This window comes from Leguminivora glycinivorella, chromosome 6 (genome assembly GCF_023078275.1).
Source record: "Leguminivora glycinivorella isolate SPB_JAAS2020 chromosome 6, LegGlyc_1.1, whole genome shotgun sequence".
Classification (NCBI taxonomy): Eukaryota; Metazoa; Arthropoda; class Insecta; order Lepidoptera; family Tortricidae; genus Leguminivora; species Leguminivora glycinivorella.
The window spans coordinates 2,270,565-2,289,184 of NC_062976.1; the positions used below are offsets into that span (position 1 = coordinate 2,270,565).

At 37.6% G+C, this 18,620-nt stretch overlaps 1 protein-coding gene across 1 annotated transcript in view; it reads right to left on the minus strand.

The window, feature by feature from the left end:
* Positions 1-18,620, minus strand: part of LOC125227613 — a 147,067-nt gene that overhangs the window by 20,336 nt on the left and 108,111 nt on the right. Inside the window, exon 3 of the mRNA XM_048131961.1 lies at positions 7,496-7,640. Coding sequence (XP_047987918.1) covers positions 7,496-7,640 — 145 coding nt within the window. The remainder of the gene's footprint in view (positions 1-7,495; positions 7,641-18,620) is intronic.

The window sequence follows — 18,620 nt, forward strand, 5'->3', positions numbered from 1 at the left end:
TATTTTTTTGCAGGACGTTACTTTGGTCGACTTTGATTTAGCATAATTTTATGTACCATAATAATCGTATACCTACTACGAGTATTACAAAAGCAGATTTATGACACACTATAAAAAGGAAATACTGCCCTAGAACCACCGTTAGGTACGACGACGAGCGAAGCGAGGAGGAGTGTTAGGTATCTTGCATCCCCAGCACATCAGTCGCTATCAAAAAGCAAATCGGGAAGAAGGACAACTTTATGCCGCCTAAATATTATGCACAAATATTATCAGCGAAAGTATTATTCGACTAGAAGACTATTATGCTTATCAACATTATGCCAACATACGATTCGATAAAAATCTACGAAATGATTTATACCAAAACGAAAATATTCTGCGTAAGGTGTTTCTGCCAAACGTGACTCCTGCCAAGAACTATTTATTATACGAATCTGCAATACAATAGTGAACCCAGCCCGTCGTCACTCCATAGTATGATAATATCATCAAGCAATGATTCCCAACATTACGACACAAAAAAAATGCTATCAAATCAAAATGACATCTATTATTAATAGTACTAAAGTCCATTATACATATTTTGGTAGCAAAAATACATAGTTTCATATTTCCTTAGTCTATGCATATGGCCTGACCTACGTGTTTTTTTTTTTCAAAACGTCAAGTCGTCAACGTCAAATCTGTCGTTTTGAATTTTACAAAATTAGTAAGTAAGTAAAAGTAAGTTAAGTAAATAATAAAATAACTAAAGTTATTATTGAAATTTCGGTCAAACCAATAAGAAAGTGTGAAATTTGTGATGGTGGCTTGTTTTTGCCTAGCTTTGCACTGGATATATGCAGGTCGGTAACTAGTATTTTATTATATTTTCGTTTCGAGTTGCTAACAATTACCTACTCATTTAATCAATTTAAAGTAGTACTTATCATGTACAGTCTACGATTTAAGCGAAAACATTCTGTAAATAAGTTTTTTCGTAAACAAAGAAATAACCTAAAATATCAATAGAGTGTAGCCAACTTATCGATAATCTCTTTATTTCAGATGACGATTAATTATGGGTAATTTTAACAGGTAACGAAGAATCGGCATATTTATCCATCTCCTGTATGAAGATAATGTTGGGCAAAGGTTTTCAAGGCTTTTTGCAGTAAATATTAACTTTCCCTGGTAAACATGCAAGAAACACGAAGATTGAAGCAACAAATACTGGCTTACTTATAACAAAACTCTTAATTAGGGGGCAGTGCCATATGAACGTCAGGCACAGTAAATCATAGGAATTTTCTGCAAACGCCTCAAAATTAGTTCAACTGAGAAGTGCTGTAAACTAGTTGAAAAATTACTTCATGTAAAAGAAAAGTGATAGTATATTTTGCTTTTGTTTTATTCATTTTATACAGGGGCGTATTAAAGGCGGCAGGCTCTTTTTAGAATAGCGAAGCAGCGTTTTTTCTTAAATTTCATACTTTATCGTCACTTAACGGGGTGGTAATCCTGACTGGCTCAGGATGCCAACGCCAAATCCTTGAAATACGCCTCTGACAGCCATCCTAGACATTTTTTGAAATATATGTATAAATACTATAAATTTACTGTTAAGTCGCCATAATGCAAAATATCGCAAATTTATCGATATCGATAAATATTAGGGACTGGGTTGGTCGAGCCCTAGCGATTTTTTCTTTGTGTTGGTAGCAGTGACATGACCTCACGACCGTCGAAAAAACGCCTGCATAAATCGGTTCGAGGGTTGTTCGAGAGTGCCGACTCTTAAAACGTAGTGATTCAATGCTCTTTGAGTGAACCATAACCGACTTCTGACCGAGAGTGTCGTCTTTTGATAGTTCCGTGAAAAAAATATTTTTCAGTACACATGGTGTTTTCTCCGCACTAGTTCGAAAAGAACCGTACTGGTTCTCGTCATGTCGAAACTTCAAGGAGCCAAACACCTACTGAAAACGTCGCATGATACACGTGTGGAGAGGGGCGTAAACTCATGTCAGGTTAAAACACCACTTGTTTCGAATTTCCTCTTTTTCGCACTTGTATCGTAACGTACTATTTTACTGTCGTAAATGCTGTTTACAAAAATATTATTCCGTACTGACTACATTGTTCTCAAACAGCCACATTCCAAAGAAAAACATTGCAATTCGCATACCGTAAAAAACAATATCAGTATAATTCGTTTGTTACAGAAAATACAGAAGGGTTGAAGAGGGTGAAATGTAGGAAAATATATCAAGTTTTACCAAGGGCAGTAAAGGGCAACACAATAACCGTATAGCAGTACCTAGACTAGAACATCGCATTTTCTCTTTATGTGAAATATATCAGTTCAGCCGGGCTAGCCGGGCTAGCCGAAATAACAATTGTTGATGCTATACATACACCTATCGAGTCTGGTTCTATTGCGCCAATATTGAAGAACGATAGAAGAGCGATAACTACATATAAGCATATAACGCTATTAATGTTATTATCATAAGCGTTTGGGACTTAGCTACGCACCCTGGAATAAAAGTTTGAACTTGATATCAATTAAAATGTACAATTTTGGCTTTCAACATAGATACAATTGAGTTTAAAAAAAAAACATTATCTTCACCGAAATAAAACTATGGAAATTAAATCGCGTATAATGAATTTAAAATACATCCCGACGTTTCGAACTCTTTACAAGCAAGCAAGCCAAGCAGAAGGCCCATTTGTTGAAGATTGAGGCTTACAGTCGAGCGCCGGCCTGCAATTCTCCCTTTTGTTAGAGGGGTCACGGGTAGGATCAGCCACATCTTAAAACGGGCTTCTATTAAAACTTATTTCAAGCCTATGAAGAAGATGTCTCAATTCCTGAGGCCTGTAAAATGTCAAACTCCTCTACAAAATGCGGGAGTGTACAGGCTAGACTGTGAGTGCGGCCTGTCATATGTGGGACACACGAAACGAAGTATTTCCACACGGGTGAAGGAACACATAGCGGATGCTATAATGTTTGACAAGCCTCTGGTTCTTGCTAAGGAGAAGCGATATATACCCAGAATGTTGAGATCAAAAAATATCCAAACTTTAGTAGAGAAGATGGCTTTACTTTACCACCGGCATGAGATCCAGTAGTACATCTGATAATGGAACAAGCACGACGAAGGCTGTGAGGCATTTGTGTTGTATGGTGTTGGACATTTGCAGTTTGTTCTTTGTCAATTTTGTGTAGATTAATTGGTTAATTATTTTTTTAACATAGTAATGGTAAATTTTTTGAATATTGTATAGCTTTATTAATAGTGTGTGAACCTGCCTTAGAAATCTATATTATTTGTGGTCATGTTTCGTTAATATTTCTTGTATGTGGGTAGCTTTTGCACATTTTAATTTTTTCTCAGTCACCCGTTGACCACGAACGCTGTAAAGAGTTCGAAACGTCAGGATGTATTTTAAATTCATTATACGCGATTTATTTTATTTCATGAGTAACTATCGCGGTAACTCAAGACAGTATTATTATATTCACCGATTTTGAGCCTAACTTAATATTGATTTGCAATAAATAAATCATAAGCTTCTACGAAGTTTGTATCTTGTAACGAAATTTGTTAATACCTGCAAGATACGTACAAACTACAATCAAAAGTAAAAATCACTTGTTATAACAAGTTTGACCTATAAAAGTCTATTTTCGTCTATTTTAATGCTAGGCAATTTCTACGCAATTAAAAACTTCTCAATTGCTTTTAAATGAACGCGAGGGCCTTCAGTTATTTTACCCCGGAAATTTACTCCGTGGCTTGTTATCAATCACGGTACGTTGTTTTGAATCGATTGCTTCAATATGTCAAGGAAAATATTGGAAGAAACGACGGACCTAACTACAATAATAGAATATGTCTAGTTCAGAAATATGATTTAATAGCTTTTGCCCGCGGCTTCGCTTGCGTTAGAAAGAGACAAAAAGTAGCCTATGTCACTCTGCATCCCTTTAAATAGCTATCTCCACTTAAAATACACGTCAATTCGTCGCTCCGTTTTGCCGTGAAAGACGGACAAACAAACAGACACACACTTTCCCATTTATAATATTAGTATGGATTAATGCTAATAATAGGTAGGTAACGAAGTAAAGACACTATATACCATTGCAAATAATGTTGTAAAATCCAGTAAAAAGGATTATGATGAAGTATTAAAGAAATGAAATAAAATGGAAGTTTCGATTAACCTATACCAAACAGTTGCCATATTTATGCGTTTCACCTCAAAAATTTGACAGTTGCGCCATTTTTTTCAAAGTCGTCCACACCACTTTTTTTTGGATTTGGAAATTTTTCTGTTTTCCACTCAGAATCGCGACCACTTGCAATCCTAATAGGAAAAAAAAGTGTCCCAAGGTTTGAAGGTTCACACAAATAAATGCCCTTACCGGGATTCGAACCCGGAACCGCGGCGTATCTGGCAGGGTCACTACGCGCTATGCCAGACAGGCCGGACTTTTATATGAATTACGATTCAGTATCTGATAAAGCGGTTTTCTGAGCATTTCTTTTTTTTCGCCACTTTTATGAAATGTAATATTTTTGAAAAAAAAATGATATTTCTACTCAGAATCACTAGCTTTTTCAATCCTAGTAGTTAAAAAATAGTCTCATATGACTTTTTCTTATTTTGTTACCATTTTCTGTACATGTTGTGTGGGATAACATCGAAAATAACAAAAATGTATGGAAATTATCTGACACTTTTTGTCTCCCAGTGAGATTGAAAGTAATACTCGTGATTCTGAGTACAATTGACCTAAAATTCCCTAAAAAATGAAAGTAAAAAAATGGCAAAAGATAAGAAATGCTCTTCTAGCAATCGACAAAGTGGACGTTTTGCTAAACACACTGCACAATTTTTTATTTTTATTTTTATTTTATTCAAAACAAATTACACAGTATTACAGTGAGACACTAAGGCACTGTGCAATGCATAAAACATCATACTATATTGTTAATACTTAGTGTAATAACGTTAACATAATATACTTAATAACTAACTGAAGACACCCGATCATCCATCGCTTCGCATAACCTCAGACATTCATCACATAAGACCTTCCATCTACTGGCAAAAACGTCACAGTCAGGTGCTGATTTGAGAAGCGCAATCACATATTATGTGTCTACTGAACTCGCGTGTCATATATTACCAGTGGACACAATATGAGATTTTATTTAATAGTTGGGCCATTTTTTTTTCAAAGATAAAAATAAACAAAGAAATGATAAAATTATGGAGTCCAAGTACTGCTAACCATCCCTCTGTGGCAAAGCGGGCTCATTACTGCTGTAATAACAATTTAAACTGAATTGAAAACGTTTTTTTCGCTCCTTATACCCCATTAAGGCATGAAAAGGTGTTAGAGGTTCGTTATGACAAAAGGGGACAGGGGTTACAAATGAAGGTCATTTTAAGGACCTCGAGACTTTAAATAAAATGGGCGTTTGAATTTTTATTGCAACTTTAAAGATTTTACTATAGTGTAAAATATAAAGTCAGGCACTTTTATCTGTGCATCTACAACGTTTATTACAGTTTCAGTCTTTTCTAGAATTTTCATTCAGAACAAGGACTTACGCCGTGGCTTGCGTGGGCGACGGTCGCGCGATGGTCGCGCAACGGCGATGCGACACATACGAAATCAAACCTTATCGATATGGAAGTATGAGACGCGACGGCGACGCGCGACGGTCGCGCGACGGTCGCGCGACCGTCGCCCACGCAAGACACGGCGCTAGATTTAAAACTTATCGTTATTTAAGGGCATTTTCAGAATTTGGGTCCCTCCAAATTACCGTAAGTTGTTAACAAAAATTAACTCGCTGTCAGTTTTGTGACGACAATTAAGCATAAAATCTGTCCAAAAATTTACTTTTTTCACATTCTCAGTGTAGATTATCGCTAAAAGTTTATGTAATTATCACAAAATAGTACATTACGATACAAGTGCGTAAAAAAGGAAGTTCGAAATGAGTGGCGATAAATTAAAACTCGACCGAAGGGAGTATATTAAATCGACACGAGTTACGAATTTCCTTTTCGCACGTGTATCGTACGACGTTTTTCAGTACAGATGACCCTCCGAAGTTGCGATCTGACATATAATGAAATGAAAAAAAAAAGAACCACTTCTCGCACTAGTGCGTAAAAAGCACCATCTGTACTGAAAACAATATTTTTATTGAAATTTCATGCTTAATTATCGTCACAAAACTGACAGTGAGTTAATTTTTGTTAACTTACGCTAATTGGGGGTCCCAAATAATGAAAATGCCCTTAAAACTCCATCTCATTCATTGTCAAGTACAATCAACCAATTTTAATCCCAGACAGCATCTATGTGACTTCTATAGCAAATAATAAATAGCAGGGTTCTTATTTAGACAGTGTTCTAGAATCGGCTACCGAATCGCACTGGTCCAGTACCCAAGAGTTCAATCGATCACGCTCCGTGATGTTTTTTTTTTTATAAATGGGCTTACTCTTGGCCACAGACTAGCCAAAGGCAAAGACGTGGCCTACGATGGAGTGAGCTCGCCCAGAAGATGCCTGTTCACTCTTGATTTGAAGGTTGCCGGGTTATATGAGCTCGGAAATACAGCCGCCGATAGTAGGAATTCCACTCCTTGGAAAAAACTGTATGTGTTGCACCAATACAGAGGAGCGATGGAAAGAGATAACTACGACATTGTTATCTTAGGTCCTAAATGGTCATTTATCGAAAACTTGGCAATATCCTAACCTTCTTTAAAGCACAGTATAATAAAGAGTACTATAGTCACATAATATACAATAGCTATCGTAGAGTATGGCCATCACTCCCGCTCTCCGCTGAAAGAGCCGCCCACCCGCTCTCGGTTACCTCACAGTTAACGCCTGTCAAGAACGCGACCAGCCGACCTGTCATATCTCACTCATACAAGCATGGTACGCGTCCACCTAGACGAGCTTAGACTGTGTGCGTAGGAATGCTCCTCTTTCATATATTTGATCGCCAGTGTCCGAGGTGTGCTTGCAATTCCCGAAAAGTTTGTAGATTTGGATCACGTCTCCGATTTGGATAAAAATTGGTAGGCTGATAGAGTCCGTGATGCTGAGCAAGGTCCACTAGGTTTCCCAAAATATCCTATGTAGTTTGTATGAAACCGTCCTTTTTTGTTACCAGATTTCTTTCTATACATTTTCGGTAACAAAAAAGGAAAGTTTCATACAACCAACTTACGATATTTTGGGAAACCTAGTAGGTCTTGCTCAGCATCATGGACTCAAATGTACAAACTTATCGGGAATTGCTGGCTAATACGGTGGATCGATGGCAAGAGATATCTACCTACGATATTGTTATCTAAAATCCTAAACGGTTGTATCGAAAACTTTCAAAAAGCGTTCGACCAAATGAAAACTCCCCAATAGCCAAACCTTTTTCAAAGTGTAAAATGAATTCAACACTTACTAGGGTCCTTAACCGACGTGATGACGAGCTTGAACCCGTTGGCGTCGGTGCCCCAGTTATCTGTGACGTACTTGAGCGTCACGAAGTTGCTCCTGGTGAAGAGAACTGACACTTGCTGCTTCGTGTTGCGGCAGGAGAGGTCCACCTGCAGACAAAAGGGGCATCTTTCAATTATACTATTTAAAACACGTCATCCGAAACATTTTTGAACAGATTTGTAGGAGGTAGGGCATAGCGAATGATATTCCGCTTTGTGTGGTAGGGCACAGCACAGCGGATATCGTCTCGCTCGAATCTAGAGCAGAGCCCAATTGGGGAAGTACCTCCGCCTTACAGAAGACCGCAGCCAAATAGCACTAGACCCTACTCATAGTGTTGTGTTCCTGCCGGTGAGTAAGGCTACCAGAGCTCAACGAGGGTGCGGTGTGCTGATGACGGGAGGACTTACGGAACTAACTTGTTCCGTCTATTGTCCTTTGAGTCGTCGGCAACCCGAACCCTCCTTGGAACTTGTACACTCCTTTTTGCTGTGTACTTAACACAGCAAAAGGGAGTGTACAAGTTTCTAATGGGGTGTCAACGCGCATGTGACACTATTTGAGTTGCAGGCGTCCATAGGTTACGGTGACCGCTTTACATCAGGCGGACCGTATACTTGTTTGCCCCCGACGTATTATAAAAAAAAAAAAAAAAAGTGGAGGCAAAACTCAGTGAGCTCCGCTTCAAGCAAAGTGGCGATGGCGCACGTTGAAGGCCAAAACTCATTTTGGAGTTATGCACCAGCCAAGTTTAAAGGAACTAAACATGGCTGGTGCGATAACTCTGAACACAATTTTGAAAACAGAAACATTATTAAATAAATTACATTAGAAAAGTTTAAATGCTTGGTGGATAAAAATGAAATAATTATGTCTTTTTATTGGGCCTAAGTTTTTTTAAGAAATAACTGATTGGTACAACTTCAATTTCACACTATTTTATAATAACTAAAATTTTTACCTCACAATACAATACAATACAATAGGTATAAATTCACTTTATTGATCAACCTCAGAAACGTACATAGGAACACACATATTACAATAAAGTTTATTATAGAGGTAAACAACAGGCGGCCTTATCGCTTAAGAGCTACCTACCCTAATACTATACCTATACATCTAAATCGCCAAGCGGTGTGTTAGTGTCTTATTTTTAAGGTCCGACCGGACCGAGATTCTCGGCCACGAATAAGTTGTCATACAATTTATTCGCGGCCGAGAATCTCGGTCGGACCTTGCTTATTTTATCTTAATATTTTCGTTGCTCCAATATATTTCACGCTTTTGTAAGCACAAATACCATCTTTCCTAACAATTCCAACATAATGTAGCAACATCAGACCAACGGCGAATAAATCTACACCATTCTCCCCAATCCACCACGTACCGAAGAATAAGTACTGAAAATCCTCCATTTTAAACCGAGTTCCATTTCAAAATGGCCAAACTCCGCCATTTTGTAGCGAACTTACGCCATCTTGTCACGGAGTCGATTGCCACTTTAGTAACAAAAGGTCTTAAAAGACAAGTCTTTAGAATACAGTTAGGTCGTTTTGTAGAAGTAGTTAGGTCCAGGCGCTGGCCATATTTCTTCCATCGACGGCTTACTGAGCGATGGCCGTATTATATCGATGTCATATTGGGAGAGATCGCGGCGACGTGATGGTTTAGCCGATACATCAGTGACGTGGTTTTTTTGGTGTGTTTGGGGTTCATAAGTGTTTAGAGCCTTTTCAAAATTCTCTCATTATACATACCTACGCTCGACAATCGTTTGAGCAGTGTAAGACAGCCTCAGACACATTTTTGTGTATTTTTTTTATCTAAGTATAGCCCAGATTAAGTTATGAGTTGAATTGGCTTTACGTCCAACTTTGCTCATGATTGACCTCTTCGTACAGAACTAATAAATATCGAACCTTCTTAAATTTAAGTGACTCTATATGTATAGTCTATATACTTCTAGTCGTATAATAAATCATATACCTACTAATGTATTTTTACACTAAAAGGTATTTAACTCGCATATTTTATTAATGTCATTAAGAAAGTTCCGGTCCCACGTTGGGCGCCATTAATGCATTTTGTATCAATAAATTAGTTTGAATGTCCACAGCCCAGCGCCAAACTTGGCACCTTTTCAGATGGCTTCGTTTGGTGGTACAGTCGCCATCAGAAATATCGGAGCGGTCAAGGTGCTCACAAATATCTGAACACAACTCTATTGTTAAGGCGATAAGGCGTGTTCAGATATTTTTGCACGCCCCGGCCGCTTAGATATATCTGATGGTGACTGTACACTGAAAGAATTTGAATTTTTAAATATGTTTGTGTCAAAATAGTAATTTGGGCGAGCGGCAGAATGTTTTTAAATTCTTTTGAAGGATAATGTTTAGACTTTCATATAAACATTTATAATTAAGGTGCCTTACAGGTGAAATTAAAAGCGCAGCAAAGACTTCGTCAAAGCTACTAACCAAGTAACTCGTCACAATATTATATAAGCACTAAATCCAAGGTGAAATAGATATACCTTTACCTAATGATTAATTTAAGGTTAAGTAAGTAAATATTCTTTATTGCACCATTTTACATGTTATAAATATACAGAATGTTGAGTGAGAGTATAACTAGGTAACAACAGGCGGTCTTATCGCTAAAAAGCGATCTCTTCCAGACAACCTTAGGGTAGCTGGAAAAACGGAACAGAAACAAAAGTTAAACAGGCAGTGCAAGAACAATAAAAATATAGAGAAAACCAACACAAACACACATACATATATACCGAATACATAAATAAATATACCTTACATATACATAATACATACATACATACATACATACATACATACATACATTAATGAAAGGCATTGAGGGTTTTTTTTGAGGCAGCCTGGAACAATATTATTCCGAGAATTGGTAACTACCAAATTGACTAGACCATTGGAAACTTGCTATACAACAATGCTTTCCTTTTGTCCGTCAGCAACCGGTAAATATAATTCTCAAAATAATGCGAGGGGATATTGTAGGATAAGGTTTCTTTCAGCTCAGCAACAAATCAGGCCAAATATAATAACGGAATGTAGGTCCAATATAACCTAGTTCTTAAACATCCTACGTCCTAGTTAGACCTAGATTTCATTCGAAGCTCCAGCGCCATCTTGCCGGCGTCAGCTGCCATTATGCGCACTTTTACAAAATGGACGTCAATATTAAAATTCTCTCCCGATTTGTACATCGGATGGTTTTTATCTACGACGAAAGAGCTTTGGCTAAGAAGATTAGTATGAATATATAGTATGAATTTTCTCAAGTGATTTTAACGTTTGAGCACCAAGTTGTTAAGCAAAAGCTATTGTTTCTATTATTTTTAGCGTGCTAACTACACAAAAGGAACAATATTTACAATATTCTTTGTTTATCAAGTTGGGAAAAGATCATTTCAGAAAATTCATACAACACTTAGTTTATACATTGAATTTTGCTTAGATATTCAAATGAAATTAAATCTTTTCAAGATTCCAATGCAAATAAAAAACCACTTTGAAATACCCTCGAGAAAGGGTGTTTGGTAAGTTCAAGTGGGCAGTGTATGTTCTCATTGAGAGTATTTTCGTGTATGCGTAAAAGCCGTCCATTTTATAAAATCAGTTAATAAGAAAATATTGAAGATGTGAGATTATTACTACAGTTAGACTGAAATCCGAAAGTTTATTGGTATATTATTAGAAACCCTTATTTGTCTTACTTTAATATGTTTATAGAAGTGAAAATGATAAAACAATATTACAAAGCAATTAAAAAAATACATACTTAATTATAAACAAAGTATAAAAACCTAACCTAGAGTTGGTAAATTTATTTGTATGTCTTTCCCATCACGGAACAATGGTGTTCCGGACCTTTGGGAGGCGTGCGCGGGGCCGAAGCCAACGCGTAGAGGCCCTTTCGACACTTTAATGAAATGTAAGGGGTACACCGAGCGAATGTTGCCCTTGCCCGTATCATGGGACACACGCAGAGACAACACCCGCCAGGGTGTAAGGACTATTTGAGAGTTAATGGAATCTAAAATTAACTGGTCTATTTTGATGAAAGTGATGGACTAAATACTGGGCTATGGATAAAAAATCGGACGCCTGCCTAATAAATTGGTATCCAATTTTATTTCCGGCAGACGGTGACTCGTCCCCACAAGATGGGCCCCCACAAAAAGCGACATCCAAGATGGCTCAAGGGCAACACCGGTGTGAGAACTCAAGGGTGTCGAGAGGTGTACACCGCTTTCTGCCCAGTGGCTGTTAAGCCACTGTACCAACTCGCATCTTATGCAAATTTTCACTTCCACCCCTGGGGCATGTAGCCCTAACGACTCCACTCTGAACGGCCAGCCAAGGCAAGCCAGAGGTAGAGAGTACTGTCCCACCCACCCGCCTTACGGGTAACAGAACTCCCCAGGAGCACTCGGGTACGTGGGGTCGCTGTTCCCCAATTTATTATTATTAAGTCAATATTAACGGAAGTAACGGAGAATCGGGAATTATGGAGAGCCAGGGGAGAGGCCTTTGCCCAGCAGTGGGACACTCTAATAGGCTAAGAAAAAAAAAAAAGTCAAAATTAAAACAAAGAAATGTTGAGTCTAGATGCGTTACAGTTTTAAATATATACTAGTACATCTCAGATCCTGTTTAATCTGCTTCAAATTGTAAACTCAGATACTATCAGATATTCTTTGTCTAAGAGTCTAGGCTAACCTTTAGTTTGTTTTATCTTTCTCCCCTCCTCTCCTCCTACCATAGGATTTAGTTTATTCAAATCTCTTATCAATTTATTCTACCTTTTCTTCAATACATATAAACTTAGGTACCTATCACTTACAACAAGCGAGACCCGATCTATTTTTTTTTTAAATAAAGTAATTTGGATGCGCCTGTCTAACATATTCACAAAACATTCCATCACAGGTCATCGAATAGACAGTTCGCATTAAACTTGCCATCCAACATTGCCACGCAAAGTTACTTGTTGATAGTTCGCAACTTTACCACACACAGGTAACTATGCCTTTATGTCAAGTTGTTGGCATTTGTATCGGGAGCGACCACAGGGCACTGCATACTTAAGTAGGTGAATGTTTGCGTCAAAGAGTTTGCTGTGAGTTGTTTATATATTTACTAGCTTTTCCCGCGGATTCGATCGCGGTGAATTCTAAAATAGCGAAATGCTGCATACAAACTTCTACCCCCTCATTTTAGGGATGTGGGGAGTCAGAAAGAGACAAAAAGTAGCTTAAAGTCATTTTCCATCCCTTCAACTATCTCCACTTAAATCACGTCAATTTGTCGCCCCGTTTTGCCGTGAAAGACGGACAAAAAGACAGACACACACGCTTTCCCATTTATAATTATTAGTATGGATGGAGGAAGGCAAGGATAATTAAGTAAGGTTAGTGTTTTTGTTTACTCCTGACTAGTCCTGACTCCTGACATAGAAACTCATATGAAAATGATAAATTTAACTATATACATGTCAAGTCCATTCGAACTTCGAATTGTCAATATTGATATACAGACTGAATTCGAGTGTCAATATTGATATACAGACTGAAACATTGGAAAGGAAGATCGATAGTTAATGTAAATGGGAAAGTGTGTGTGTCTGTTTGTTTGCCCGTCTATCACGGCAAAACGGAGGACGAATTGGCGTGATCTTTTAGTGGAGATAGTTGAAAGGATGGAGTGTGACATAGGCTTCTTTTTGTCTCTGTCTAACCGCCCTACTTTCCTCAAATATGTGGAAGTTTGTATGGATCTTTACGCAATTTTCGAATTGAACGCGAGCGAAGCCGCGGGCAAAAGCTAGTAATAAATAATACTATCAAAAACGTCCGTCCCACCATCCGTGTACACTTTAAGGATACCTTATATAATAAAATTAACAAATATCTCAAATAATAATTAGATGAGACTAAGAAGATTAGCACGATGAAACAATGTAAGAAATTTGTAGATAGTCTCTCCGTCCGCTTGTTCCTCAACATGCATATTTGCCTTAAAATACTTTTAAATACCTCAAAATTAACGTTGTTTCAACTTACCCCTGTTTCAACTCACCCTCCTCCCCAACAGGTATATTTTCGGTTAAATCGTAACTATTCCTTTATCTCCAACTCAAACCAACTGTAAAACAGTTTCAATGGTTTAATCTGACTGAACTGGACGAAACTGGAGGAAGTTTCGTGAAATATTGTTTAAGTCACATGTTTTAATTGCTCTCGCGTCGTTCGCGAGTTGGTTCACGTAGTTTGCAAGTAAAATGTCCTGGTACGATAGTTCGTTCTTCGACTTCGAGTTAAGTTCTTCGCTCACACTTATTGAACGTGAGCGGGAGCGAGTTGGGTGCGTATGTTTTTTTTTTTTTTTTTTAAGTAATAAAAATCAGAAACGTTGAGTGCGATCATTAAAAAAATAGTTATTTGTTATACAAGGTTGCAAAGTTGTATTTTAACGCCGAGTGTGGAATTGAAAACTCACGAGAAGGTGTCACTGTAGCGAGGAAAGTACAACGCAAAAAACGCGTTTATCACTGCTTCCAGTAGTTCCACAGGTGGTAAATCATCGTCATCACTAGATTCACTCGCTTTTATCAATTTTAAAGCAGAAAAAAATTACTATATTCAAGGTCAAATTACTTTATCCACTTGTGGATAAAATGCGTTTTTACCCGCTGGTATTAAAGGACAAAACACGTGTTTCCGAGCTAGTGAGGGGAAAAACATATTTTTAGCTTTCGTACAAAAATCGATGTAACATTTCGAAATGACCTATCGACAGATTTTTTTGAGTGGTTTTAACTTACATTAGTGTTGAATAGATCTTCTTATAAGTTGGAGTTGATGTCTAATACTTATCATACTGACTTAACATTAAATTCGAAATATAGAGAAAAGATTGGATTAGAATTCCTATAATATTAATTCAAGTTACCTACCTTAACTATCTCTATCTCAAAACTATCAAAGGCCAGTTGGCTTATTAAAAAAATATAAAATTGAGAAAGTAATACCAATAAAAAGTAATACACAGCTACCAACTCTATTGTATCTAAACTAATAAGAGCGCTACGCCCAAGCCCTCGAAAGGCCTTACAATCTTTTATGTTACAGCTCTATAGGAATAATAATACTCAGACAAAGGCAATTTCATATTTTTTAATCACGCGGTGCAGTACGAGGGTGTTATTTGTCGTCATAGTTCCCTATTTACTAAAAGCGCTGGTGGCCTAGCGGTAAGAGCGTGCGACTTTCAATCCGGTGGTCGCGGGTTCAAACCTCGGCTCGTACCAATGAGTTTTTCGGAACTTATGTGCGAAATGTCATTTGATATTTGCCAGTCGCTCGGTAAAGGAAAACATCGTGAGCAAACTGCACTAATTCCAATAAGGCCTAGTTGTCCTTTAGGTTGGAAGGTCATATGGCAGTCGCTTTCGTAAAACTAGTGCCTACGCCAAATCTTGGGATTAGTTGTCACAGCGGACCCTAGGGGGAGCCGTGGCAAATGCCAAGATAACGCTAGGACGATAAAGCTAGTGCTATTTACTAATAGATAGTTTAAATCATATTCCAAATGCATATTTTTAAAATATAATTAAGATAAGCCTTTGATTCTACTTATAAGTAAATGTTTTACTGAATTTGATGGTATGATAATATTGATTATAACGATTTAGACTACAATGCGCTTGCCTACAGAAAATATCTTAGTAACCCAAGGCGCGGAACATTCTTAAAAAACCTACTACCGGCGTATCTTTCAAAATCGCCTTCAACATTGCTCGTTATTATCTCGATCGTATTTGACAATATTTCTTCAATAAGGACCCGCTCGTTTATAAATAGGTATGTAAATAGACCCTCGAAATACTGTTCTAAGAAACGATAAAAGAAATTTATGTTGTATAAATATGCTTCTTCGTTATATCCAAAATATCTACTGATCTCAGTTCTGAATTTATTTCATCGTAAATATAACGGTAAATTAATATTGGATGGTCCAATACTAGTAGATTAAAACGTATAAACAATGAAATAAAAAGTTATTGTCTAGATTTTAGACTTTAGGTTAAAGGTTAGCTGGAAGAGAACCCTTAAAGGGATAAGTTCGCCTTTGTACACTTATAATATTCTCTGTATGTAATTTGTTTTGTGCAATAGTGTTTTACTACTATGCATGTACTACCTACTACTAAAAAGTGTGATGAAAAACATTGTGAATATCACGGGCGGCTGAAGTTCGGACTCGGGCTTCAAACAGCCTCTCGTTCGTAATCCTTCACTTTCCGCCCTATTTATATTACACAATATACCAGCGGTTCTCAAACTTAGTTTCCCATGGAACCCTTTTAGAAAGCAAAATATCTGACGGAACCCTTAAATAAAAAAAAATGTTGCAATCTTTATTTTAATAAGTATTCCTATTAGTAAAATCTAATCATTAGATTCTAATTTGAGGTATTACCTGAAACTGTTTTTAAGGTTCCGTACCAAAAAGGTACAAAAGGAATTTGGTTTTATGGAAGAGAGTCGAAGTTGCATATTAGGTAACCAAAATTCACACGGAGCCCCCAGAGAGGCTTTGCGGAGCCCCAGAGATCCGCGGAGCACACGTTGAGTATGGCTGCTGAATATACTATTGTATAAGTACTTCCATGGATTTCTGTTGCGTGACGTTGATGTGTACATATGTTAACTGTAGTTGATGCAACTGGGTCTTAGAGTTTTCAATGATGGTTAGTTTCACTAGAATTACGCCGTGGCTTGCGTGGGCGACGGTCGCGCGATGGTCGCGCGACGGCAATGCGACGCATACGAAATCAAACCTTATCGATATGGAAGTATGAGACGCGACGGCGACCGTCGCCCACGCAAGACACGGCGTTACCGGGATCGGGATCAATCTTGGTATATACTGTGGGCTACATCATCACAATGACATTGACACTTGACACCGATAATCTGGTGCCTATTTCTTAGTTGATAAGTAACATTGTTGCTCAGCGTCAATATTTCCTTGTTGATCAACAAATGCACGGCGAAGTGTGACTATCGGACGAGAATTGTCACTGTTGTAAAATAGGCCACTGGTATCTATAAAGACTATCAAGATTCTACCCAATCCGAACCCTGGACTCGGCATCTACCGCACATTTGGGTATGAAAGAAATCCCTTCCATTATTCAAATATAACCGTAAAAACATCAAAGGCACCTTTGTCCGGATTCCAAATTTGAATTTGAAATTGGAAAGTTTTATTTAGTTGTTGATTTCTAAAGTAAAGCGACACCTGCCGGCTGTTTATTGAATTAACAAAGACAAGTTTTGGGTGGAGGTAAAGCTCTTATTGCTGTTTGAGATTTTGAAGTTTTGTTTGACCAGATGGCACCCTAGGTTTTAAGTCTGGGGGCAAGTTTTGTATAATGAAATACAGTCGGCTTCATCGCATTTTTCTAGACTTTGTTCGCTTAATATTATTTCTGGCATATGCACTAGTTTTGTTCCAATTAATATCTAAGAGCCTTTTTTTTTTCACATTATCTAATCAGATATCGGATGTAGAAAGGATGTCAAAATCAAATGTGGAGTAAGGTACAGCGGGACAAATTTCGACTGGGGGCAATAGTAACAGATCCATTATTACACTATGATGTTCCTACTAGATCCATTATTACACTATGATGAGTTCTAAATGGATACATTTGAACAAACCACCTAACTACATTTACTTAGAAGATATTTTTACAGTGATAGTACTCGGTCATACTGGAGTATATTAAACCGGGAAAGTGTATAGCTGTACGATGTTTGTTTCGAAAACGGCAAAACAAAGCTACGTAAAAACACCCTGTTTATGTGATTTTTAAATGAAACTCATTGAAGGGATGGAGAGTGAAATAGGATACTTTTACGTACCACTTAACTGTAACTGGCCACTTCAATGACATGTGCAGTTTTCCCGCCGAACCTTTACGACATTTACAACAAACAATTATTGTTGACATGACAGACAGTGTTATTGTGACATGTGATAATGCACATGATGATTTTTTTTAGACGAAATTATAATTAATTTTTTTGTTAGGAAAATGAAATCAAAAAAGTTACATGAAAAGATTTCTTAATTTATATTTAAAGTTAATTATTTTAATGTAAAGTATCATGTGTTAAAATATCTGCAAGTTCTGCAACTAATAAATTAGGACCTTATATAACCGGTGGACACTCTATTTAATAATGGAAACATTGTAAAACATGGAAAAAATGAACCAGTTACATTTGCCTTCCGTCGAGATTGGCCCTGCTGTACCTTACCTACATGTCTTATCTTATCTTATCTTAAATCTGCGGGGGCCCTTACGGATACACTTCGACCCATCGGGATCTTTTGTGCAATTACCCCCTACGATCTTAAGATCCTTCAGCTATTCAGGAGCTTCTCGATCATCTCCACGTATCGGATTATGAGCCTCATGGGTAGCTCTCTGAAGTCCTTTGATGCCAGGTAACCTGCTCCAAAGTTTTTTTTTCTCCAAAATTCTTTGTCTGGCGAGGGCGTGACATTCACACATTAGATGTCTGACTGTCTCTTCCTCTTCGCCACACATGCGACAATCAGTGTTGTCGGCGTGTCCCATCTTGGTCAGAATTCCTTTGACCCCGTAATGGCCTGTGAACACCCCCGTTATAATTTGGAGTTGTCTTTTGCCTAGTTTCCCTAGCTTTTTGCTCCATCCAGAATCTACCTTCTGCATAAAGAGCTTTGCGTGCTACCTACATGTCGGTACTTAAGAAAAATTATAATGTGCAAAAACTACCCACATACAAATAGCCATAAATAGCATACCACACGTACCATAAATAAGATTTTTAAGGCTTAACATTATCTTGAAACTCAAGCACCTTGTTAACTCAAGCACCTTGGACATTCTCCATAACTTCGTCTTCAAACTTTAACCGCCAACTTGCCAGTAAGTATAGCCAACAAGATCAAGTATTAAAGGGAGTTACTGTCAAAGTAAAATGTGTA